The sequence below is a fragment of the Polypterus senegalus genome, chromosome 11 (genome assembly GCF_016835505.1).
Source record: "Polypterus senegalus isolate Bchr_013 chromosome 11, ASM1683550v1, whole genome shotgun sequence".
In the NCBI taxonomy this organism is placed as follows: domain Eukaryota; kingdom Metazoa; phylum Chordata; class Cladistia; order Polypteriformes; family Polypteridae; genus Polypterus; species Polypterus senegalus.
The window spans coordinates 147490675-147515507 of NC_053164.1; the positions used below are offsets into that span (position 1 = coordinate 147490675).

At 37.3% G+C, this 24833-nt stretch overlaps 1 protein-coding gene across 2 annotated transcripts; it reads right to left on the reverse strand.

The window, feature by feature from the left end:
- Positions 1–311: 311 nt before the first annotated feature.
- LOC120539574 lies at positions 312–23488 on the reverse strand. Of its 2 annotated transcripts, XM_039769778.1 has the most exons (6): positions 23057–23485; positions 20861–20917; positions 15651–15803; positions 6356–6406; positions 2696–2773; positions 312–1308 (listed from the first exon to the last, which is right to left on the reverse strand). In XM_039769778.1, exons 1-6 carry the CDS (start codon positions 23222–23224, stop codon positions 1177–1179), a joined length of 639 nt encoding a protein of 212 aa, XP_039625712.1. In that variant the 5' UTR covers positions 23225–23485; the 3' UTR covers positions 312–1176. The 2 variants fall into 2 exon arrangements, with proteins under 2 accessions (XP_039625712.1, XP_039625713.1); XM_039769779.1 differs by lacking the exon at positions 20861–20917 and having other exon boundaries at positions 23057–23488.
- Between the last annotated feature and the right edge of the window lie 1345 nt (positions 23489–24833).

The window sequence follows — 24833 nt, forward strand, 5'->3', positions numbered from 1 at the left end:
TAGGGCCATCAATCCTAGGGTGAAGGCGATGGAGCATTAAGCAGATGAACAAAATACAAAAAGAGGACAGATTTAGCAGCTTATAAGGACATTAAAGCATAACTTAGCAATGCTTGATTGAAGCAAACAAATCTTCACAACTGTGAATATTATAAAATCAACCAACCAAAACGACACCTTTTATTGGCTAACTGAACAGATTACAATGTGCAAGTTTTGGGGGCAGCTCAGGCCCAGTCTTACAACTTGCCTGAAGAAGGGGCCCGAGTTGCCTCGAAAGCTTGCATATTGTAATCTTTTTAGTTGGCCAATAAAACGTGTCGTTTTGCTTGACTTCTCGTCGCATCCATAATGGCTAACACAGTACAACACCCTACTACTACATACAATCAATCAGAAAGTACTATAACTGGTGCTGTTTGATTATTATTTTTCTATCCAGTGTTAAATTAAGTTTAAATTAAATACAGGACAAAAAAGAGATTTCTAACATTATGAATAGAACAATTTAAAAATAAAAAGGTTACCAAGTACTAAAACATAGGATTTCCCTTTTTTCATTTTGCATACTTTGCTTTGTAGATTTTCTTTCTTTTTGCACTTAGTGCAAAACGTATCATGAAAGACTAAAAATTCATTCTGGACATTTCATATTACAAATAATATCAGCAACACTGCTGGACATTTTAAGTTAATGAAAATGAATGAGTCCACAGTAAACCCTGCAAAATTAAGCTGTACAGGGTGATCTGAAACATCAACGGTATTATACTTATAACATTCATTACATTACATAAGATTAGATGCACAGTAGTAAGTGAAAGCACAAAATATAAATGTTTTTAATAAATAATCCAAGAGCTTATTGTTTAATTGCATGTACTAAGAAAAACAAAATGACAGAGTTACAAGCAGCAAGTAAATGCAAAGCATCCCAGGGCTCTTAAGTGCCACAGCACATTACAAAACCCAGGTAGACAGGCACTGAACATTAAATAGACATTACATTAACTGGAGTACCTGAGTAGCTTCAACTTTTCCTTCCTTTATACATTTTTTTTTTAAATCCAGACAGGAAAAACCTGAGAAAGATGACTTCAACATTGCTCCAATCCTAAACCGTCCATTCAAATTTATTTGTATTAAGTTATTGTACCCTATTTGACTTGTATCTGTTTAAGGTAATGTCATTGTGACTGTGACTGCGACTTCTTTATCGCATTTTTTCTTTTTCCATTTGTGAGGGAGACATTCAAGGAGTCTGGGTAGTTCTTCTATTGCTTTTCTCTGAATAAGAGGGTCATTTAACTGCAACAGACACAAAAAAGTAAAAAGATCAGGTAAGGCTTTTTTGTCAAGGTATAAAGTGTCAGGACTATTAAGCACATTATTTCAGCATTTGATTTCTATGCAGATGGAAAGTCAAGAGTAACACAATAATAAAATAGCTCTTTTTAACTAACGTTTGATTAACCTATTTAGTTCTTCATTTTTGATTAAGCAACACTAAAAAATGTGACTAAGTGACACTATATGAACATAGAGTATATATCTTTTGGCAAAGTGGATGAAAAACCTTCACAAACAAAAGGAGGTTGTGCAAACTAAATGCAGACAATGACCGGGAAAAAGATCTGAACCCTGAATACTGGATCCTGAAAGGCAGCAGCACTCATCACTGCACTGTGCAACCATATCTGTGATAGTGAATCATTTAAAAGTTAAAAAAAACAAAACACAAAAGCTGCAGTGGAGTTCCCTTTCTGAATTAAATAATGTGCAAAGTTTCATTTAGTTCCACTGACATTTCTTTTCTTTACCTTTTCTACATACTGATCACAATCGAGGACATTTAAGGGCATATGTAGGTATCTGATGAATCATTCACCCTTTAGTAAGCCACCCTTGCTACCCATACTAATTAGTGCTAAAAAATGGTTGTCAAACATTTACTAGGGAAGCGGAATAGAAGGCTGGTTGTCTGTTACATGTTAAAACAAATTTTATTTAAATCAACTTATCCACACCAATGGCTACAGGTTTTCTTTCCAGTCCCTTAGTTGTTAGTGGACTTACTGTTTTGGTATCTACTATATCATTAAAGAAGTTCCCATTACATTGGTTAAATGCTGCCCAGTCACCTCAAAGTACACCAGCAATTGTAAGTGGCATTAAAAGGTTTTCAAAGGAAAATCCATTCTCCCCATAATTCCAAGTTCATAGATGAAAGTAAAACAGGTCCTCACATATTGTTTAAAAAAGTATCTCCTGGGAAGAATATGAAGGATAAGTTCTCCAAATTTTTGTAGCAGAAACAAATTATAATTTTTTTTACTAACATATTAGGTAATAAAGCAATGTATATTCACTAGTCACCATCAGAATAAGGAGGTAATAGACAGTAATCTTTCAGCATGTGCAAACACAGATCAAGGTACTAGGCACAGAAAATAATGTCTCAGTCCTAAAAATTCCACCAAGAACCTGTTCTATTAATCTGATTCCAGCATAGCTAATTTATCCTGGCCTTGTGTGTACTAGTATAATTTTCATAATATCTGTAGTCATTACTTATTTCAGGAGTGTTTTGTATCCTGCTTTTTGCGTAGTACTGTGAGCTCACTTGTAAACATCGCAGCTTGAAAGGAACATATAAAGGAGAAGGATAGCAAAATGATGACAAATATAAAATTACCTGATGTTTAGCTTTTTTAAGCTTCTGAATTTGAAGTTTTTCTAATTCTTCTGCTGTAAAGGAACCTTCACATTTATCCTGTATAAAGGTAAAATAAACATTCATATATTTTGCAATATCCTGCAAACATATTTTACTTATGAGTGTACTGAATCTACTTCTGAAATTTTGCATATCTCCATTGTTTTGCGATCTATTAATATTATTTAAATTATATATATAAATATATATATATATATATAAATATATATATATATAAATATATATATATATAAATATATATATATATATATATATATATATATATCTGTAACTTTATATAGTAAAATATGCTTTATAACATGGTGGAAAAACATGGTAAGCAAGGCCTGTAAACAACATAACAGTGCCACCTAATAATTTAGGCAGAATACTGTATATACAGTACTTTCTACCTTTGATTTAGAATTCATAATGTGTTTTTCTGCCAAGCTGGCTATTTTTGAGTTATGGACATTGTACATTGTTTATCTGCCACTTTGTGAGTGTGAGGAAACTCTGATATCTTTGGACCAATCAGGGTTTTTCCCTCTGAAGTAAAACTAAAGGCACAATATTAAAATTTCCAATAATGTGAACAGGAAGTGAAACAAATACAAAACATAAACAGCCTTCAAGCAGATTGCCTGATAAACAAGAGTTATTTGACATCAAACACAAAAGAACATTTCTGAACAATTTGCTAGGAGTTTACCACATGCTGTAAACTACAAGACTCTTGCTTCATCGCACTGAGATTGAACAGAAAGTGAGACATGGAATGTACTATTAAATGTAAGATTGTATAAAAACTATGCTTTTATTTGATCTATGCCAAATGTTTTTATTAAATGTTTGTGTAATTTGAAGTCAAGAAAAAAACATGCTTATTGAGTGTTTACAAATTTACTATATAGCTTGGTAATGCACACTTCTTATTTTTAGAGACTGAAGCTCAATAGTCAACTTATATAAAAAAGAAAGAATGTGTGTTCCCCCATAAATGTTTAATTCTCTTAAAATGTATAAACTTCACTGAGAACTATAAACGATAACAGAAAAATCTCAGGTTGTTTGTTATTACAGTGTACTTACACTGTAACTGCACAGTAATTTCTTATAAATTTATTTTTTTTCCTGGCCATTATAAGTGTGTGCACTCCAGTAAACTCCATAACAGGTTACATGCCAACCTATGTCAATAAAATTGTTTTTGAAATTTGTCATGTCTCCATGGTTGCTTTTTACGGAAGCATATTAGGGCCACGGTGGAAAAAAAAAATACGGACAGCGAAGAAAAAAAAAGTCTTAATGTCGAGATTAAAGTCGACATGCGGACTTTATTCTCGACATTTACACTTTATTCTATTGTTTATTTTGTCAGTAGAATGTCGCAAACTAAACATCTTAAAATGAATGTTCAATTTACTAGATTTTCTCAAACCCCTTCATTAATTAATGTAGCACATTAAATGCTTTATATTAAGTGTTCCCCGACCCAGTTTTTAATCTCTATGCGCTTCTTCAACTGACTTCCTCTTGCACTGTGAGGCGCAGACAGCGATTGCCGCACATTGACTTCATGATGTTCCTGCTCTAAGAACATTCAGAATACTAAGAGAAATACTTGATATCTTCTTCATGATGAAATGCATTAAAGCATGTATTAAACATGGGTGGCGGGGGGCACGGTGGCGTGACTGTAGTGCTGCTCCCTTGAATTAAGGGGTCCCCAGTTGTATGTTCAGTGTAGTGCAAAGTCCCAAAAACTGGATAGGCCTATATGAATGAGTATCGCACAGGTTTAACTTAAATATTGCGTAAATATTGGGCTTGGTGGGTCGGAGACACGAACACAGGATTAAATGGATGTTCTTCTGAGCGGGCTTTCTTTATTGAATGAGTGCTGTCTCTATCTGACGTACTAAACCTCCAGTTTCTATCCTTGCTTTTTCTTTCTGCACATAACCAATCACCACAAGATAAACGTCTTTGTGAAATTAAAACAAGTTATAAACTTAGACCTCGGAGTTTTCAGAACTTTAAATTATTAAAGCATGTGGGGGCACGGTGCTTGCTGGGATGGAGTTTTCAGAAATTAAAAAAAAATCTTCATTATACATGTTTAATTATGCCATCCATTCAGGGTGACGCCCATCCCAGCAAGCATCTTGTGCGAGGCAGGAGTAAATCCTGAATGAGACGCCAACACATCGCAGGGTGAATACGTGCAACATATAAAGTAGCAGGGTCAATAATACATAACAAAACCCCACATCCTACATGTCTTTAAAAGAAAACTGAAACACGCCGAGTAGACCCACCAGAAAAACATACAAACTCAAGGCAGGGAACACCCGGGAACCCCCTTGCTGCGAAGCAGCAGTGCAACTCCACGCCACCGTGCCCCCATATGCTTTAATACATTTTAAGTTCTGTACATTTTAAGTTTTGAAAACTCTGGGGTCTAGGTTTATAACGTGTTTTAATTTCACAAAGACGTTTATCGTGTGGTGATTGGTTATGTGCAGAAAGAAAAAACAAGGATTGGAACTGGAAGTTTAGTATGTCAGATAGAGACAGTGCGCATGTAATAAAGAAAGCCCGCTCAGAAGAACATCCATTGAATTCTGCGTTCGTGTCTCTGACCACCACATCACGAACCCAACATTTACACTATATTTCAGTTAAACCTGAGCGATACCCATTTATATATCCAGTTTTTGGAGCCTCGTCACACTTGCCATAAAGTTCACTACACAGAACATACAACTGGGAACCCCTTAATGCAAGGGAGCAGCTCTATAGCCACACCACCCATGTTTAATACATGCTTTAATGCATTTCATCGTGAAGAAGATATCAAGTATTTCTCTTAGTATTCTGAATGTTCTTAGAGCAGGAACATCATGAAGTCAATGTGCGGCAATCGCTGTCTGCGCCTCACAGTGCAAGAGGAAGTCAGTTGAAGAAGCGCATAGAGATTAAAAACTGGGTCGGGGAACACTTAATATAAAGCATTTAATGTGCTACATTAATTAATGAAGGGGTTTGAGAAAATCTAGTAAATTGAACATTCATTTTAAGATGTTTAGTTTGCGACATTCTACTGACAAAATAAACAATAGAATAAAGTGTAAATGTCGATTTCAATTTCGACATAAATGGCGAGAATAAAGTGGAAATGTTGAGAATAAAGTCAACAAGTGGACTTTAATCTCGACATTTAGATTTTTTTTTTTCTTCACTGTGTCCGTATTTTTTTTTCACCCGTGGCCCTAATACGCTTTCGTAGCTTTTGCTCTAAATTATCTGGATGAAAGTTTAGTTTGCTGTTACTTTTTTATTCAGCTTTCATTCATTAATATTACAGACAGAATTAACATTTGGTAGTTATGCAAAAGGATTAACAATTTGCCAGGTAGAAAGAAAAGTAGAAAAAAACAACTTGAAGTACTTTAGGTATATTTGCATTAAATTTACTTGTTACCATAAAATATGCATGTATTCATTAGATGTGTATTGTCGGTTCTCTTTATTAAATTTTACGGGATAAATAGTGCACAATAGGAATAAGTGTGTTCAGAAAATGGAAAAATATTAAAGCACATATAAAACTAAATTTGTTTCAAAAATCCTTACCTCTTTGAAAGGTGTTTTTAATTTTGACTCTTCCTTTTTGTTACACCGCACCTGTTTAACAAATAAAATGTATACATTAGCTGAAAATAATTGTTACACCAAAATAAGCCTCAGCTTCCTTAAAAGAAAACTTTAATATCAATTATAGATAAAATAAAAACACTTATTAAAGCCAATACATTCTGCTATTTAAAAAATAGAAATGTTTCTAAAAGTTTCATAAACTTGAGTTTCCCTAACTAAAATTTATCGATCCAAAATAAAACACTATAAATTCAATAAATTGTGCATTTTCACGAGTATGCCAAGCATGTTATATGCTACTAGCAAAATACCCGTGCTTCACAGCGGAGAAGTAGTGTGTTAAAGAAGTAATGAAAAAGAAAAGGAAACATTTTGAAAATAATGTAACATGATTGTCAATTTAATTGTTTTGTCTCTGTTGTGAGTGATGAGTGTTGCTGTCATATATATATATATATATATATATATATACATACACACACACACACATTATATATATATATATATATATATATTTGTATATCTATACATATATATACTGTATATATATATATATTGTGAACTTGGCCCCGGACACAGACAGACGGACAACATAGTTCCACCCAACACACTGTTTATTTACAAGTTATTTACAATAAATATGTGCACTCATTCCCCCAAGTCCAGGCCACACAGTCCTGTGCCTCTCTTTCTCCTGGCCGCCTCCAGTCCTCACTCCAGCTCCGTCCTCTTCCACGCTTCCACTTCCACTAATGACTGGAGGGAGGCAGCCCCTTTTATAGGAACCCGAATGGGCTCCAGCTGCTTCCCGGCAATCTCCCGCGGACACATCCCCGTGTGGCGGAAGTGCCGGCTGCGCACCCGGAAGCCATCCGGGTGTCCCCGGTCGTCTTCCCCCCGGCACTTCCTGGTGTGGCGGAAGTGCCGGGCTCCCGGGATAATAAGGCACTGGGGTGCCTCCTGGCGGTGGCCACGGGCCCCTACAGGGCTGGGCTTCCAGCATAACCAGACCAGACGCCCCCTCGGCCGGGGACCACAATATATATACACACACACACACACACACACACAAACACACATATACATATATATATATATGTGTGTGTGTGTGTGTATATATATATATATATATATATATATATATACACACACACATATATATATATACACACTTATATATATATATACTGATCAAAAGAATTAAAGGAACACTTTTTAATCAGAGTATAGCATAAAGTCAATGAAACTTATGGGATATGAATCTGGTCAGTTAAGTAGCAGAGGGGGTTGTTAATCAGTTTCAGCTGCTGTGGTGTTAATGAAATTAACAACAGATGCACTAGAGGGGCAACAATGAGATGACCCCCAAAACAGGAATGGTTTAACAGGTGGAGGCCACTGACATTTTCCCTCCTCATCTTTTCTGACTGTTTCTTCACTAGTTTTGCATTTGGCTACAGTCAGTGTCACTACTGGTAGCATGAGGCGATACCTGGACCCTACAGAGGTGGCACAGGTAGTCCAACTTCTCCAGGATGGCACATCAATACGTGTCATTTCCAGAAGGTTTGCTGTGTCTCCCTGCACAGTCTCAAGGGCATGGAGGAGATTCTAGGAGACAAGCAGTTACTCTAGGAGAGCTGGAGAGGGCCATAGAAGGTCCATAACCCATCAGCAGGACCAGTACCTGCTCCTTTGGGCAAGGAGGAACAGGATGAGCACTGCCAGAGCCCTACAAAATGACCTCCAGCAGGCCACTGGTGTGAATGTCTCTGACCAAACAACCAGAAAGACTTCATGAGGGTGACCCAAGGGCCTTATGTCCTCTAATGGGCCCTGAGCTCACTGCCCAGCAGCATGCAGCTCGATTGGCATTCGCCATAGAATACCAGAATTGGCAGATGCACCACTGGTGCCCTGTGCTTTTTACAGATGAGAGCAGGTTCACCCTGAGCACGTGACAGAAGTGAAAGGGTCTGGAGAAGCCATGTAACATCATTCAGCATGAGCAGTTTGGTGGTGGGTTAATGATTGTCTGGGGAGGCATATCCATGGAGGATGAAATCCTTGGACCCATTGTCAGACCCTATGCTGGTACAGTGGCTCCTGGTGCACGACAATTCCTGGCCTCATGTGGTGAGAGTATGCAGGCAGTTCCTGGAGGATGAAGGAATTGATACCATTGACTGGCCACCACACTTTCCTGACCTAAATCCAAAAGAACACCTCTGGGACATTATGTTTTGGTCCATCCAATGCCACCAGGTTGCACCTCAGACTGTCCAGGAGCTCAGTGATGCCCTGGTCCAGATCTGGGAGGAGATCCCCCACAACACCATCTATCATCTTATTAGAAGCATGCACCGATGTTGCCAGGCATGTATACAAGAACACAGGGGCCATACAAAGTGCTGCGTACAATTTTGAGTTGCAGCAATTAAATTTTGACAAAATGGACTAGCCTGCCACATAATTTTTTCACTCTGATTTTTGGGGCGTCTTTGAATTCAGGGCTCTGTAGGTTGATCATTTTCATTTCCATCAAACGATGTGGCATCCTTTCGTTCCTAACACATTACCCAGTCTATATCAGTATAGATATCCAGGAGGATTTCTTATTCCCATTGAGATCTGATGTGTTTTCAAAGTGTTCCTTTAATTTTTTTGAGCAGTTTCTATACACATATACATATACATATATATACACATATATGTATAAAATATATGTGTGTGTGTGTATATATATATATATATATACACACACACACACACACACACACACACACACGTATATATAAAATATGTGTATGTGTGTGTGTGTGTATATATATATATATATATGGCCCCCGGCCGGGGCTGGAGCCCGGCCGGGGCGCAGGAGGACGTGAGGAGGGCTTGTGCCTCCTCCAGACCGCGAGGGGGCGTCCGTCCTGGTTTTGTTGGGAGCCACGGGTCGAGGGCATGGAAGCCCTACCCTGTAGGGGCCCGTGGTTACCGCCAGGCGGCGCCCCGATGCCGGTTGATCCCATGCAGTCGCCGGCCGGAGCTGGAGCCCGGCCGGGACGCCTTGGAGGACGTGAGGAGGGCGAGTGCCTCCTCCAGACAGAGTGGGGGCGTCCGTCCTGGTTAAGCAGGGGGCCTCGGGTACAGGGCATGGAAGCCCAGCCCTGCAGGGACCCGTGGCCACCGCCAGGCGGCGCCCAGTACCTAATTATCCCGGGAGCCCGACACTTCCGCCACACCAGGAAGTGCTGGGGGGAAGACTTATTGTGGCGACGGAGATCTGCCGGTAGGACAGCCGGCACTTCCGCCACGCTGGGGCGTGGCCAAGGAATGGATGCCGGAAACACCTGGTGCTCATCCGGGAGCACTATATAAGGGGCCGCCTCCCTTCAGTTTGGAGCGGAAGTCGGGTGGAAGAGGACGGAGCTAGCGGGAGGACTGGAGGCGGCTAGAGAAAAAGAGAGAAAGAGGCATTGTAAGGCCTGGAAAGAGAGACAGAGGCGTTGTAAGGCCTAGAGTTGTTGAATCGGTACAAGAGGCACTGGGGAGTTGAGCGCGGGACAATCTGTAAATAGTGTAAATAAAACGAGTGTGTGGTGAGCAATAACGATGTCTGTCTGCCTGTGTCCTGGGTCAAGTTCACAATATATATATATACACACACACACACACACACATACACATATTTTATATATATATATATATATATATATATATATATATATATATATATACATATACACTCTTTGGGGTGCGAGCAACTGTTGCTGGGGGTGGCAGAATCCATCAAGGAAGAAAAATGAAAAACATTTGTACACAATCTTAATTTATTTATCCATTCCTAAATAATTAAATGGGTAGGCTATTTCGTATCAGTGCAATATGCTGCTTGTTAAAACGGATGACTCCTGCTCTTAAGTGCAAGTCTGCGTGGATATTATGAATTATCGTATCTGTTCATGTTCTATTTAAATTTTAAATAGAAGGAATTTTTATTTAGTCGATAGAAATATCTTTGGTAGGAATGTAAGTTAAATGTAGGCATCATTGCATAAATTTTTCTTCACCATAGAAATGTAAAGCGTAAATTCGCCTTACATTCCAACCAAAGATATAGTTGTGTCGACTAAATAGAACTTGAAAAGATATTCTTTTTCGAATGTGATCGCGCAATTCAGATCGAGTTGACGCTCAGTACATCAAGCCCGTGTGCTATTGTGGTTTCAACTGCGTGCCTCAATAAGTCACCCTCCCCTCGCTCTTACTTTTTTACCATTCATCTAATAATTACACCGAGTACGGCTTTACCAAAACAATCATTGATGGCGAATAAAGTATCCATTATTCATAAAGCTTCAATTGGTGATCTGTCTTTCTGCGTTAACATACATATATGTATGTGTGTGTATATATATGTATGTATATACTGTATATATTGAAATAGTTTTACTGTAAAATAATGCAAAGAGTACGCGACACGTGTTTCGCCCTAATTTTGGGGTCATCAGGCGTACATACTCAGTGCACCCCCTCTCGGGAATCGAACCTCGGATGTCAGCGCTAGAGGCGAAGCCTGTTTCATTGCACCACGTCATGTGGTTTGTCTATTTCGACAGTATGTAGATCGTGGTATATATATATATATATATATATATATATATAGAAGTAGTGTGTTAAAGAAGTTATGAAAAAGAAAAGGGAACATTTTAAAAATAACGTAACATTATTGTCAATATACAGTAATTGTTTTGTGAGTGTTATGAGTGTTGCTGTCATCAAGGATTTGATTATCATTATTTCTTTCAATCAGGTTCGTATTTGTAGGATGTGTTGTGTTCAAGTTACATTCCGTGTTTGTCAATCGTTGTAAAGATAACAGGTTTCATTCATTGATTCGTTTCTTACTGCATCAATAAACAGCTCGTCTTCCTCGTTATCGGAGACGTGACACACTGCATGCACAGGTTTTTTTTTACACTGTCTTCCTTTAGCGGGACATTGACTTTTTCCACCGTGTGCTTTGTTTCCGCAGTAGCTGCACTTATGAATATGCTTGTATGTGTCACACGCTTCATATTTTTTTGCTGCCTTCTCAATTGTGTAATTCGGTTTTTGTTCAGCACTCTTTGGAACTGTTGCTTTTTGTCTGTGCACTGCGTCATTTCACGTGAGCCACTCGGTGTACATGCATCGAAGTTTCCCAGCTGTGCTGGTGCCATCTCGTGCGATGTCCACGGCTGTATAAGACCCGGCACTAAAAAGTTTCTCTCGCAGTTTCGCTGAGTTTGTGCCAAACACCACCCTGACCATCTCATCTTCATTTGCATAAGCACAGTCCTTTACCCATGAATATTTAGCGGCAGTGTTTCTATTGGATTGCCGCTGACGGACGGCCTTATATGGGCAGGCACTAAATTACGTAGGAGGCGTAACTCCGCCTCCCACGGCCATCGAGCAGAAGTCTATTATAGTATATGGACTAAAAAATAGGTTCCAGTTATGACCATTATGTGTAGAATTTCGAAATTAAACCTGCCCAACTTTTGTAAGTAAACTGTAAGGAATAAGCCTGCCAAATTTCAGCCTTCTACCTACATGGGAAGTTGGAGAATTAGTGATGAGTGAGTGAGTGAGTGAGTCAGTGAGGGCTTTGCCTTTTATTTGTATAGATAACAAATACAACATATCAATTCATCCATCCATCACCAAGTCCACTTAATCCAATATAGGATTGCTAGGAAGTAAACCAATTGCAGCTTAATCCAACGCAATGCAGGAAGCAACCCTAGAGAGGACACAAATACTCAAATAACTGTGCTTTACAATTGTTATGTACAGAAGTGAATTTCTGAGTGCATAACTTGTTAGACATTGAGATGGGCAGACTACAGCGACAGAAGACCATGCCAGGTTCACACTCTTTTTGGCTAAAAACAGAAAGATGTAGCCATATCATTATCAAACTTGGATGATTAAAGACTGAAAACATTATATCTGATCTGACAAATTATTATTTTTGCAATGACACGGCAGGGTCATGATAGGGTCAGAATTTGTTGTAAAACAACTAAAAAAAAACAAAAGTGTTTAACTAATGAACAAAGTTATCCAACACCAACTAACTGCCACTGTGTGATACAACCACCACCACTAGTTAAATAACCAATTTGATGGGATAACAAAAGGTCAACCAATTGAACAATTCAAGGCTTGATTATTTGCAGCCCTATAATATATAAACTCACCTACCAAGCCTCATCATCAGCATTAGGTTGCCAGCACAAAGACTGAACAAACATATAACACTACTATAAAAGGAAATTTATTAGAAGATAATGGGTTAAAAACTGTATCCATCCAGAAGGGGTTACAATGCAATTTTTGAGGATCTGGGAATCCACCTATCCACAGAGAAAGCCATAATCTTAAAATGGTAAACACCTGGAATGGCAGTGAATCTTCCAAGGAGTGGCCAGCCTGCTAAAATAACTTTACAATCATTCAGGAAGTCACAAAGAATTCTAATAAAGTTACAAAGAACTATGGGCTTCTGTTGCCTCAGTGTTAATGATTCCACAATCAAAAAAGACAATGGGCAAATATTGGTTTTACTGGATAGCAGCAACATGGAAACTACTGCTGTCAAGGAAGAACATAAAAGCGTGTCTTTTATTTTTGCAGAAAGCATAAGGATTATCCCCAAGGCTTTGGAGAACATGTTCTGTAGATGGAAGAGACTATAGTCAGACTTTTTGGACATCTCCGGTCAATTTGCCATAACTCAGTTTTACCTTAAGTTCTGCTCTGTATGAGAACATTCATATTGAAAAAGTCTATTAATCCTTCCATAAGCAGAAGAGAAAGTACATGTAGTGATAATGAAACAAGATAATAACCCAAAAAACAAAATAAGTTCAAATTAGAATAACTAAAAAGAAAGCAAATTGAACTTTTGGACTGATCTTGTCAAAGTACAGCCTTAAACACAATAGACATGCTTGTGCAGGACCTACCAACATAACCTACCAATATTTCTGAATCAATTCAGCAAAAAATTAAGCTAAAATTCCTACACGGTGATTTGGAAGAGTGATGTTGAATTATAGTGTGCATTTGATTGTTGAAAAGTGTAAAAATGGCACAGCCAGTTATGAAGTACAAAGGAGCAATTACCTTTCTGGTGCTGAATATCTTTTTCATTTACAGTCCTGCCAAAAGACCAGGAATTGTTCCTGCCTTGTGCCATTACAGTATGCTTGTTGGGATGAGCAGGTTAAGAAAATGGATGGATGGATGCATTATACTATGTTGCTTGCTTTTCCTTTGCATTTCCTTCTTTCATTATTTTTTTTAATTCTTGCTTTTGCATTATTATGTTATATCTCTATGTGAAAAATATAGTTCTCTGGCTCTGCCGGGAGAAACACTTATTAGTTACCTGTACCAAACCAGTATTACCACATCATAGAATTTAAAACCTTACCACTGCAGAACCCTGCTAGCACACTAAGAGCACTTCGGATAACAGAGAGAGAGTGAGGGCATCCTAGCCACTACAGCAACTTTCACTCTACCAATATACATTTGAGTTTCACAGAAAAGCCTGTTATGATGCTTAATGGTTCTTTAATATAAAAAGCCTGGAAAGTGTAAATTTGTATCATGAATGATTTGTGTTGTTGTTGTGGTTATTTTGTTACGTTTGAGGCCCTCAGGCAACATTGTAATTGGAATGACTTTTCCACAGTATATTTGCAGTACTCAATCTGGTTCATTCATGGAGTTAACACTCCCTGCTAGACACACACTGGCCATTGGACCTTACTCTTATTCTATGTTAATTAATATTGACTTATTTTATTTTCTTATCGTGTCTTTTATTTTTCTATTCTTTATTATGTAAAGCACTTTGAGCTACTGTTTGTATGAAAATGTGCTATATAAATAAATGTTGTTGTTGTTGTAAAGGAGTCTGTCTGGAATTAGAAGGTAAAGTTTATGAAAACTGTTTGAGGAACAGTGTACTCTATTGGAGGGAGACATGGTTCATGAGGATTGAACATGAAGTATGTCCATAAAAAACAAACAAAAAACAAAAAACAATGGCTGTGTGGAGCATCACAGAGTGAGAGGAAGATGAATGCTGAATTTAGAGAAAGACTTCGAATGGAGGCAAAAATTGCTAAGCTGAGGTGAAGCATGAATATTATGGTTTGGGCATCAACAAGAATGGAAGAGGATGATTGGATGAAGAGGCATCCCAAAATTGAGAGAGAAAGCATGCGTTTCTGAGGGAGGATAAAGAAGATATTACTGGATGTGGTGTTTTGATGATATAAAAAACATGGGTCATCCCAATGGAAGCAGAGAAGTACATAAAGTGGACAAAAAAATTGGGTGGCAACTGCCCAACCTTGATAAACATGGAAAACGGCTGTTGAAGATGATGCAAACTTCTGTTGGCAGCACTGTCTTATCAGCGCTTTCCATACAAGGTCCCTGTATCCCCAGTCACTGCTGTGTAGGTATGAACATGTTACATCTGATCATTTGTAATTGCGGTGCGGGAAACAATGACTGCCCCACTTGTGATTTGCATGAAAGGAGAGCAATATGCAGTGATTTGTTTTTTGTGGTCCGAGGGTGTGCCTGGTGCCAAAATTTATTGAAGACTTTGTACACAGTATGGAGAAAATGTTCTGTCACAAAGAAGTGTGTATGAATGGATAGAGAAGTTCACGGAAGGTCGCACAAGTATAAGCCAAGAAGAAGGATCTCTATGCCCGTCCACGACTGATGACAACATTAACTATGCATGTGAAATGATTCTGTTAAATAGACGATTGACAGTAGATAACGTGTTAAGTCATTTGCAAATCAGTCATGGCTCTTGCCTATGCAATAATCCACAACAGACTTGGGTTTCGAAGGAAGCCCCATGAGGATGAAGAATCAACTCTGATGAAGGCAGCGGTGCATTCAGAGCTTGCAGCTCAGCCAAGGACATTTTTAATGAAGGAATACAAAAGCCTGTTGAAAGATGGACAAAGTGTATTGAAAAGCAGGGAGATTATGTTGAAAAATGATGTGTTTGTCTTTTCTGAAAGTTGATTAAAATAAATTCAACATGTATGGCCGAAGTGCAGATAATTTTTGATTCAGCCTTGTAGATGAAACTGATTTGGTTTTAAATGTTACTATTCTGGAAAAAAAAAATGTAACTGTAAATGTAAGGCAGCAAAATAACCCAAACATTAAATTAACTTACGCATCGTAGGCATCTGTTCATCCTGTGAAAGATATCAAGCGCTTGTGTAATGTTGATGTGCAGTTCAGGTGTAGTTTCAGCAAGTTTATGAAGAACTTTACTGTAGAAGAGAAAAACTTTCTTCAAGACACAGTGATGCCGATTTTTGTCCATCTGCAAATAAAAAAGCATTTAGTTATGTGTTTAAAACACAATCAACATTTCATTTTTTGAACATTATTACATTCCAGGAGTAACTGTCTAATAAAAAAGTTTTACAACAATGAATTACAATGTATAATGAGATTTTAACACACAAGATACTGTTAAAGCATTAAATGTGGTGGAATATTCATGTATATGGTGAAAAAGGCACCATTAGAACCCAGCCAGATCCCAAGTGAAATAATGTCAAACTAAAATATACAAAATCAAGTATTTTAAACCACACAGTGGCAGGATTAACATGAAAGTAAATACAGAAATAAACAATAAGACTTATCAGTTCTATGGAGGCTTCATCACCAGGGGCCTCATGCATAAATGGTGCATATGCACAGAAATGTTGTGTAAGAACATTTCCACATTCGAATCGCGATGTATAAAACCTACACTTGGCCTAAAGCCACGCACTTTTCCACAGTACCTCATACCCTGTCGTATGCAAGTTCTCCGCTCGGTTTTGCAGACTGGCGGCACCCAGCGTCAAAGCAGTGCTACTGTTCCTGTGTGGTTACTCTTTATTTTCCTGACACAGCTTTATAAATACACTAAAACTAACCGCATATTGTTGATTAGTGTAATGCATCCAATTGTAATTAATTTGTAACAATATAATGGTCCAGGGAATAGCCATAGTATTCCAAATACCATAACTGCTTTAGCGTTGTTACTCTCAGTGCACCATCTTCTTCTTCTTCTTTCAGCTGCTCCCTTTAAGGGTTGCCACAATGGATCATCTTTTTCCATATTACTCTCACTGCACCACTCGGAGTATTTATATCATTGTATCTGAGTGGGGAATCGCAGCAGCAGCTGATCAGAAAGAGAATTATCGAGATAGAGCATCAAGCCCACACTGCCTCAGCCACGGCAAAACGTTTCAAAGCCTTTCCTGTACTGACCTCGCAGTTCAGAAACAGTTTCATCCCAAGATCTTTAAACGCACTCAATCAATTACTACTTGTAGAACTGTTTGTAATTATAAGTACAATTACCCCACTGTAAACTTGCACTACAGTTATAATATTGCACAACCTGCACCACTTTATAAAGTGCGTATTTACAGATGATGACGGTATCATTTGTAATATGAAATGCAGCAAAATATGTTGATTATATTGTACAGATAAAACTTTAGCTTCATTTAAATAATCTGTATTGTTAACAATTAAACATGTGAGGACACGGTGCTGCAGCGCTAGCTAGTTCACGGATTGTTCCTGCCTCGCGCTGTATATTTGCTGAGGCTGGTGTGACACTGGAAGGATAGATGAATAGAATAATTAAACACGTACTATGAAGATATTTCAATGTTCCTTGAAAGTTTGAAGAATCGTCATTGTAAGCTTACAGATGGCTTAACGACTATTACAGAGCTGATTGTGTGGCGATTGGGTATTTGGGGAAAGTAAAGTAAGGACAGGAATTGAAGATTAGTACGTTTAAAAGAGACAGTACTGCTACAATAAATTATTTCATCGAAGGTCGTGCACGGCGCAGCAGCATCTTGTGTGAGACATGAACAATCACTGCACCATCGTTTTCCCATGTTTAATAACATGCTTTCATTCCAATCATCATGAAAATGATATCACATATACATCTCAGTATTTTAATTATTCAGAGACCTGTAATATCACGGATGTAATGGATTCTGTGTCCTGAGAAAGAGAAAGAAAGGAAGCACGTAGTGGTTCACATACATAGAGCACATTGAAGATCAAATACAAAACAAAGCATTTAACATGCTACTTTAGTTATGATGGGATTTGAGAAACTAGTAAATTAAATGATTTTAAGATGAAATTTGTGATGTTCTACTTTAATGACAAAATAAACTACGTGATTAACGTGGAAATTTTGAGATTAAAGTTGACATTTCCTGCTTTCTTCCCCACTGTGTGCCTATTTTTTTTTGTCTGTACCCTAATAAGCTCAGACGGTGGGCTACAACTCACCTGTTCACGACGACTTTGATATGTGACTTCTTTTTTATTTTGGCACTATGCAACTTTGTGAACTTAAGCTTTCGAGTTTCTCCGACACACTATGTCACTCAATCAACTTCCTTTTGTTGATTATACCACTGTTTAAATCAACAAATAGTATGCTTTTCCTTTGCCTCCACTTGGTATTCGCTGAAATTCTTATATTTTCCCCGTGCTTTTCCCATTGTCTTTTCACAGAAGGCTGAGCTTAAGGGCGATTTATATTGATTTGCATATTCATAGAGGCATAATTCTGGGAGGAGTTGGGGTGGGACAGAAGGCACGTGCACGAGCGTTACTTTTCACGCTGACTGGGATTTTTGGAGCGGAAGAACGTGGAAGTTGGAGTACGCACAGATTCCTGCATCTAGATTTTTCTGTGCATAAGCGCATTTCGGCTTTTGTGCTTACGTCATGTTATAGTGCGAATTCTACACACGGCGTTATGCATGAGGCCCCAGGACTTTGACCCACTTATTCAAGTCCCCCAAAGCATCACCACAATTAGATAATAACACCTGCAGTCTTCCATATTTTTCAGCTCAAACCAGCCATTGTCCCTTAAGCCTCTTAACTTGAAGTTCAGAGAAGTCTAGCGTTTAGCAACCATTTAGGCCACTGTATAAATTAATCCAAAAAGACACACCAACTTGCCTTAATCTACAGATGTTTTAGCTTCCATTTGTTGATCTGTTTCTATTTTGTTATCTGTATGTTTAAACAAATCTGTGTCTTTAGGCATACTAATTCTATATTTAGTAATTTGTAAAATCTATACTTTCATTTTACCTGAGCACTAGTCAAGGCGCTCTGCTCCCGCACTCAGTGAAGAGCGCTATACAAAAATAAACTGAACTGAATACAACACTCAGACAAAACAGTTTTCTAAAGACTTCAGTCTATATTGCAGAACTAATGTCTAAATACACTTAGTAATTGGAAACTGCTTACTAAAAGTAGATTAGGTGGGTATTATGGAACCCTCAGGGCTAACTGCTCTTGAGGATACTCAGCTAGATCTTCATAATGTCAACTAAAATCACCACTGGACAACACAGTATTCTAATTTCATAATTAGAAGTAACTCTGCACAGTTAACTATTAAGCTTCCTCCCCATATTAATTCATTTCTAGCAAATAACTTGCATTCACTGGTGATGAATGACGGACAAATGTCATAGGCAGTCTTTTAAATACTTGCATCTAGGAAGAATGTATTTGTTGCTGGCCTAGTTTGATGACTTCTATGAAGTCAGACTTTACAAGCCTAGTTAACACTGGATTATTCAAATGTTTTATATGTTACTTTACGTCATCCTTATAGCTATGTAAATAAAAATTGAAAATTTATTTCAGGAATGCTCTGCTTTCTTAGAGTAGAACGTCACTGAATATCCTACCTTACTAACAAGCAATACCGATCTATTTTTAATCATGCACTCTTTCACTTTTCATGAACTAAATATGGGTATAAGAAGTATTTTATAATTACATATACAAATATAAAAGACTGAACAGTTTGATTTTAACACTTAATTATCTTGCTTCTTTAGAATGGAAAGTCAAAAACATTGATTACAGGATTAGTTTTTTAACTTGAGTAGCCAGTTTTGAATTGTGTCCAGTAACTATCTGTGTGAAACATGCAAAAAAAAAAAAAACAAACTCATACATAGACAACATTAGTGAACAAAATAATGTTTCAAATCCAGCCTTTGGAGTGCCAAACACTATTCTACTTTCTTCTCAGACTGTAACTTCTAGCATTAAAAAAAATAAAGTATGACTAAATATTGAACCACTGAAATAATTAACAGGAAAAAATGATGCAAAAGGTTTGTTGACAAAAACTACTGCAGCCATAGAAGGGAACGGAGAATTTCTGTGATACAAGTTTTAGTGCTGAATGGATGTCTACCAAAATTAGGTTAGTTCAGTTCAATTTAATTTCCTATTGCACTCTTACCAATTAACAGCTATAACACAATAACAATAAATTGTTAACCTTTACAACATTAACACAGATGAACACTTAAAGTACATTAAGCACACAGTAAAACAGAACAACGTCAAATCTGAAAACATAAATAATGACATTGCAAATGCATTATAAATTACATACGGGAAATGGCCAGGTGACAATAGACAAAGGTGTAATAAAAAATCTAGTCAACAGCATTTCTGAAGAAAATAAACTTCTTGGGCAGAAGGGTCCACTGTTAGTTATAAGAGGTAAAATCACAAACAACGTCGAGTAAGTTAAGCATGTTGAAGTATATATTTTTCTTTTTTAATTAATGAAATGAAAATGTTACGGAATATCAACATGTAACTTTCTAAGTGTTACAACATGTCAAAGATAGAAAGGTTTCTCTTTATGGTTAGGTACATATCACTCAAAATGTCATCACAGTGTAATTGTGAAACTTTTATTAGTATTTGAATCTCTATCATGGTGCCCTGTGGTGGGCTGGCGCCCTGCCCAGGGTTTGTTTCCTGTCTTGCACCCTGTGTAGGATATAGCGAGTTGGATAATGGATGGATGGCTCTCTGTCATGAGTTGTACAGTGGTTAGTGATACTTCATGGATCCACTGTCCTGTGCTTAAATCACACACCCAATTATTGTCCATTTGGGTTTTGCACCTTCTCCCTTTCTCTGTGCGGGTTTTCTGCCCACATAACCAAAGGTATCGAGGTTAAGTTGGAGGATTTAAATTTGCTCTTTTGTTGTGTGCAAAAAGTGCACCCTGTAATGGACTGACGCCTTGTCCTAGACTGTTCCTGACTTTCATCTAGTGCTGCCATGTTAGGCGTTTGCTCCTCAAATCCTGAACTGAATTAAGCCTATTTTATAACCCAGGACACCATATAAGGGGACAATACTTTTAAGAGTGCATATCCAGTTTTCAGAGAATGGTCACACTTGCAATCTTTATTTTCTTAAATCTCTGTTTATAAAATGGGTTGATATAGCTTGGTGTAATGGGACTCTTTGAGAGTAGCAATTCCCTAAACTTACCATAAGTGTTTCATACTGCTTGATACAAAGGATTATCCTGTCACCTCTTGAAATCATCTGTGAAGACAAGAATGTGCACTTAGATTTTCATATACAAGGAATAAAGGCACACACATAGAAAACTGAATACTGCTCTTGTTTTTTGAATTATACTTCAGTTATATTCTTTTTATTATGATATAGGTTGCACAGGTTTGTAAAATAAATCACCTGAGAATTGGTTTGATTTTTTTGTGATTGAGAAAATGGTTTAGAACTGATTGATTCATTATTTTGTGCATCGTATGATTTAAATATCAGTATATGTAGCCCAATATAGATCTTCAGTTCTTTCTCTTTTTCCTTTTGTATCATTTGAGGATTAGTATTTCCAAAGACATTGTTACAGCAAGCAATTAAGTATTTCAATTAATTTTAGTGACATTCCACGTGTATCTGGAATCATTTTTGTTTATTTTCTGATTCCACCTTTTTGTTGACAGACTTCCACATTTTTAATCCAGTCTCTAGATCCTTGTATATCATAAACTTCTAACTTTTTTTGTCACTACTATTACCATAACTAAATCTTTTCATCTATGATGTAGGAGTTCAAGTGACACTAATAAGGATTGCAACCACTTAGCTAAATGGAAATTTGAAAGGCTGTACTTAAGTCTCACTGTGCTTGCTGTCCTGCAGTCATCTTCTTATTAGCCGAGTTAAGAATGTAATGATTGTTAACAAATTTATAGGAGCTTTACTTATACTATTTGCAGTTTTACTTTAAGAAATTTTTCTGCAATGTGAAATAATATGTAAATATATAATTGCAACTTTTTAGTTATAAAAGCAAAGCAGGAGCAAACAGATTGGTAGTCATCTAAGCATGTATGATTTTATGATGTGACAGGGAATTGGAGTATACGGATCTCTGAAACTATGTGGCATCAGCGCTAATCACTGTGGAGTAGTACTGTACTAAGCATATACTCATCCATCCATGTATTTTCAAAACTGATAAATCCATTCGAGATAGTAAGCAGGTGGAGTGTATTTCAGTCACTTTAGTAGCAAGACAGACCCATACCTAGATAGGTCATCAGATATCATAAGGCATGCTCAATTTCACACATACAGTATACTCTCTCACAGAAGATTATTTTAGAATTTCCACTTAACATAACATACATGTTTCTGGCAAGGCAGAGGGAAATTTCCACAAAACTGGGAAGACTGTGCAAGCTCCATACAACCAGTTGACAGAACAGAGATTTGAAACCTGTCTTCTAGAGCTGTTAGACAGCAACCCTAACTACTGTGCCTTCATACTGCTTTCCAAGCAAATAACCAATAAAAATCTATTTCCAGTTACTTATAACTCCTGGCTTAATTCTTTATTTGTTTAGGTAACTTTTCAAGTTATCTGTTCTGTATTTACTAATGTAATTAGCCTCATAGCTTCACAGACAGAGTCAGGTTTCAAGCTATCTCACTATGCATAAGGATTTTTACACTCACTCCACGTTCACATGGGTCTCTCATTTCCCCACTCACCCCAAAAATGTACAAAAACTGGTGGCACTAAACTGGCCTCAATTTTGTGAATGCAAGTGTGTTTCATCACTCCTGCTTTAAACCTCGTAATATCAGGATGGTATAGCAGTTTTTTGTAACGGTGCCTGTAGCAGAAAAATACGTTTCATAAAGTTTTTGGGACACGTACATTTTTGTTGGGTTATTTTATAGATTATTTGTGTCTGCATAGCAAAATCAAAAAAATAAGTAAAGGAAGCTAAATGATTGATAACGCAACTGCATTCACATTCTCTTACTTTGTTTCTATACATTATGCTCAATCGTTTTCTATTATTTAATAAGTGAGGCATTAACAAAACAATCCCTGAAAATGATTTGTAAGGTTTGGGGGGACAAATAATTAAACCCAAAGATAACCAAATCAAGTGACAGAACTGCACTTAGCCACTATTACCAAAAACATTACTCATCAGGAGCAAGACAGTTTGGTCGCTTTGTAAGTGAAAGTAATTGCCACAGATTCATTTTAACAGCTCTGGTGCACTTCTCTTATCCCTGTGTCACTAACAACAAACAATTAAAACATCCTAGCAAGCCTCAACAAGCTCATAAAATACCACAAGCCCACAATGCATAACCAAGCACCACAAAGAGAAAGTTTTAAATAAAATCACTTACTGGGTTCATTTTCAAGAGGTTTTGCAACTCGAGGACTGGTTTATCCATGTTTTTGCAGTGTCTCCGTTTAGAAACGCATCCGTTTTGTTCTTTATTGCACCTGCCTGCAGCAAGTACTTCACATGTTAAGACAGTTAATAAAGCTGCCACAAAGCACCAACAAGCCATGCCTTAGGGTTGAATTTCGTATGCCTTTAGTCAGTTAGAAAATTTAAATTTATCTCTATGTCTGTCAAGAAGTAGTGGTGGACCTGCCCCTTTTTTTAAGCTATGAAAGAAGATACGTCTTAAGAGTGACAAAAAAATTCCAAGTTTAAACAGGTCAGACACACCCCCAGATCTGTAACACATGTTAAAAAATGACATCCTTAGTTGATAAGAAAAAAAAATTAAACAGTTTAGTAGTCTTTGTCATCTTGATATGATCTCACTTTTTAAACTTTCATTAGTCAAACTCACATTTAGTGGATATTAACTAATATAATCATTGCAATAATTAATAAAACTTTGTGTGTGTGTGTGTGTGTGTATATATATATATATATATATACACACACACACACGGAATCATATCAGGGTCATTAGATTTGCCAGTCTTGGTGGGTACGTTCCAGATGCTAATTATAGGTGAGAATTAATCTTGTGAGGTAAGGATGGCAAGATTCAGCTTGCATGAAGTATCTAAACCTGTCTTTAATGCTTTTTTAGCAGGCCATTTCACACAAAATTTGATATGGATTTTTTTTTGTTGTTAATTCCTCATAAGATAGCCCATTAAAAATGTGTCAGTTATTCCATATGACACTTTCACCGAAGCATGGATTGCGTGTCTGTATGTCACTTTGCCTAGCACACATTGTAGGTCTTTAGGATGAAGCTAAAATACCCTTCTTGGCTAAAGAATCATTTTTCATGAATCCTTCTCTTTGCTGTCTGCCAAACATGTGATTGTTTTGGATGCTATATATTAGTTTGACTCCCATTTGCTGTTTACTTTATATAGCACCTTTACATATTAGTGTATGAATGAACATAACATATTTGACAAGAAGAGAAATTATGCAAAATGGTGTTTTGTGCCCTTTTTTTTTTTAGATGTAGCACTTGGCAATACGCTTGTATAGTGGAACTCAGTATCTGAATCCTCAGACAAGTGCCCTCTACTAGTTTAAGATGGGACTTCATTTGGGCTTTCCTCAAAAGTGGCTCTCTTATTGCACCTATGTCATACAACCCAAAGTGATGGAGTAACTAATTATTGACTGACTTGCAAATTGTTAACAGCTATTTTTGGCTTCTCTAACCATTTTAATTCTTGATCAGCTGCTTGTATAAAAATTCTGGGAAGATGTGCGTCTCCTCCATTTCTTGCTAAGTGATTTAGAAGCACTGCATCGCATTCTCAGCACCTTCTAAATCTTTTTGTATCACACATGTCAGTTGTGTACTGTTTAATTTTTGTGAAAGTCCTTTTACAGTTATTCTGTTTTGCCTGCAATGACCAGCAGGGTGATCTCACAAGACATGTGAATTTAACGTATAAAGATGGGTAAATTCCCCAAAACTGACTATTCAAAATGGGTCAGATTGAGATATTGCCTTTAAACAAAAGTATGTTCAAAGGGGGAAACTACATTTCAGAGCTGGACTCCTCAGTTTTGTATTCTTTATTGACTTTTCTTGTTATAATCAAAGTGATTACTGTCCATCGAAATGTTGTTTTTGATCTAGTTTAGATGTACCTTAACTTTCATCAGTAACACTGCAAACAGTGGTA

Coding starts and splice junctions, on each gene's coding strand:
- LOC120539574 (XM_039769778.1), bottom strand. CDS start 23,224: ATGGCTTGTTGGTGCTTTGTGGCAGCTTTATTAACTGTCTTAACATGT. Junction 20,918..23,056: donor ACCTCTTGAAAATGAACCCA/GTAAGTGATTTT, acceptor TTGTCTTCACAG/ATGATTTCAAGAGGTGACAG. Junction 1,309..2,695: donor TTAAAAAAGCTAAACATCAG/GTAATTTTATAT, acceptor TGTCTGTTGCAG/TTAAATGACCCTCTTATTCA.